Genomic DNA, 1586 nt, shown 5'->3' on the forward strand with positions numbered 1-1586 from the left:
AAAAAAAAAAAAAAAAAATACTGTTGGATACCAGATTTGGTTTACAATAATATAAGCAAAGTTTCACTCTGATCACATCAGAAACGGTCAATATCTTCAAAATATAGATGAAACTGCCCACTCTGTAGCATACCTTTGCAGTAAATGTAAGCAAACCCAAAGGTGAATTACTTCCCATATGAAACTATTTTTGAAAACTCTGTAACTATGACAGTATCTAATAGTCCTATTGCCCAATCAAATCCATAGTTAGTGTCCTTATTTAATGTATTATTACCACAGGGGAAAAACAGATGGAAGAAATTGTTAATAATACATTACTACCTTAGCTGTAGAATCAAGACACCCAAATAAATTTAAATTAAAAAATTTCAAACACATTGAAAAAAAAATCATACCTCATCTGTCAGTCTGTCTATCCTGTATAGGTTGGGATGAATCATTTTCATTAGATGAACAAGTGGCTGACACTTTATCTGACACATGGCATATACACGATCATCCAGGCGTGTGCTTGTACCAGTTCTAAATGCTTTCTACATGGAAAAATGATACACATTTTTCAGTAAAACATAAATATAGTGGACAAATATTAAAACAAATATATACCATCAGTCATGGAAAAAGCACAGCCTTCAAAGCAGACAGGGCTGGATTCAATTTTCATCTCTGACATTCAATCGGTAGGTATGTGAGCAAGTAACTCAGCTTCTCAAAGCTATACTGTCATCATAAGAAAAACAGGGAAAATAATACACACCTCTCTAGGCTGCCGTAAGGATTAAATAAGATGATGTATATATAACACCTTATTGTGGTGCCTAAGACTTGGGAAGATGTTCAATGAACAGTAGATCCTTTCCTTCAAGTCTCTTTCCAGGAGCACACACTACGAGTGCGCTACACGCACACCATTATTCAAGCTGCTCCCACATGTTACACTGAGAGCATATGGCTGTATGAGACTCATCATGTATTTGTATACCGTCATTCCCACTCACCTTTTCCTGTTCAAAACTTTTCCAATGCTAAGCTGCATAATTGGCTAATCAAATATTTAAAACCCCTCAGAAAACCTAGGTTTCATTTTTCACCTATGTATCAAGAATTTCAAAAGACTTTATTAAATCTAACAGTATATAGAGAACTACCTGTTTGAGAAGGGCCAAAACATAGAGAGGAAACAACTTGAGGGAGCTGGGTGCTACCAACCCAGAGTGCTGTAAATTTGAGACAGTTGAGCCGTATGCAGATAATGAATCCACCACAGCGTTCACTAAGGCATCTCTTGCATCTGATAGACTTGATGAAATTGATCGATCCACAGCTATAAAGCAACCAAAATGAAAAAGAATTTAATCATTAGATGCCAATGAATACTATGAGATACAGTTTACATGCAATATTTAAGAGAGCAACAAAAATTCCATTTTTAGGTTAGAAAAATACATTTCACTTGTTCCCTCAATTTAAAAGCATCTGGGCACTTCCCTAGCAGTCCAGTGGTTAAGACTTCCACTGCAGGGGGTGTGGGTTCAACCTCTGGCTGGGTAGCTAAGATCATGTATATGCCGTGCGGTGCAGCT

At 36.6% G+C, this 1586-nt stretch overlaps 1 protein-coding gene across 1 annotated transcript in view; it reads right to left on the reverse strand.

The window, feature by feature from the left end:
- The window catches only part of LOC103076742 (protein transport protein Sec24B-like), a gene marked incomplete at its 5' end in the record, with an annotated part of 11856 nt that extends 10529 nt beyond the window's left edge, over positions 1-1327 (reverse strand). The window contains 2 exons of the mRNA XM_007463232.1: positions 399-536; positions 1152-1327. Coding sequence (XP_007463294.1) covers positions 399-536; positions 1152-1327 — 314 coding nt within the window. The remainder of the gene's footprint in view (positions 1-398; positions 537-1151) is intronic.
- Positions 1328-1586: the final 259 nt, after the last annotated feature.

Source organism: Lipotes vexillifer, unplaced genomic scaffold (genome assembly GCF_000442215.2).
Source record: "Lipotes vexillifer unplaced genomic scaffold, Lipotes_vexillifer_v1.1 scaffold769, whole genome shotgun sequence".
Classification (NCBI taxonomy): domain Eukaryota; kingdom Metazoa; phylum Chordata; class Mammalia; order Artiodactyla; family Lipotidae; genus Lipotes; species Lipotes vexillifer.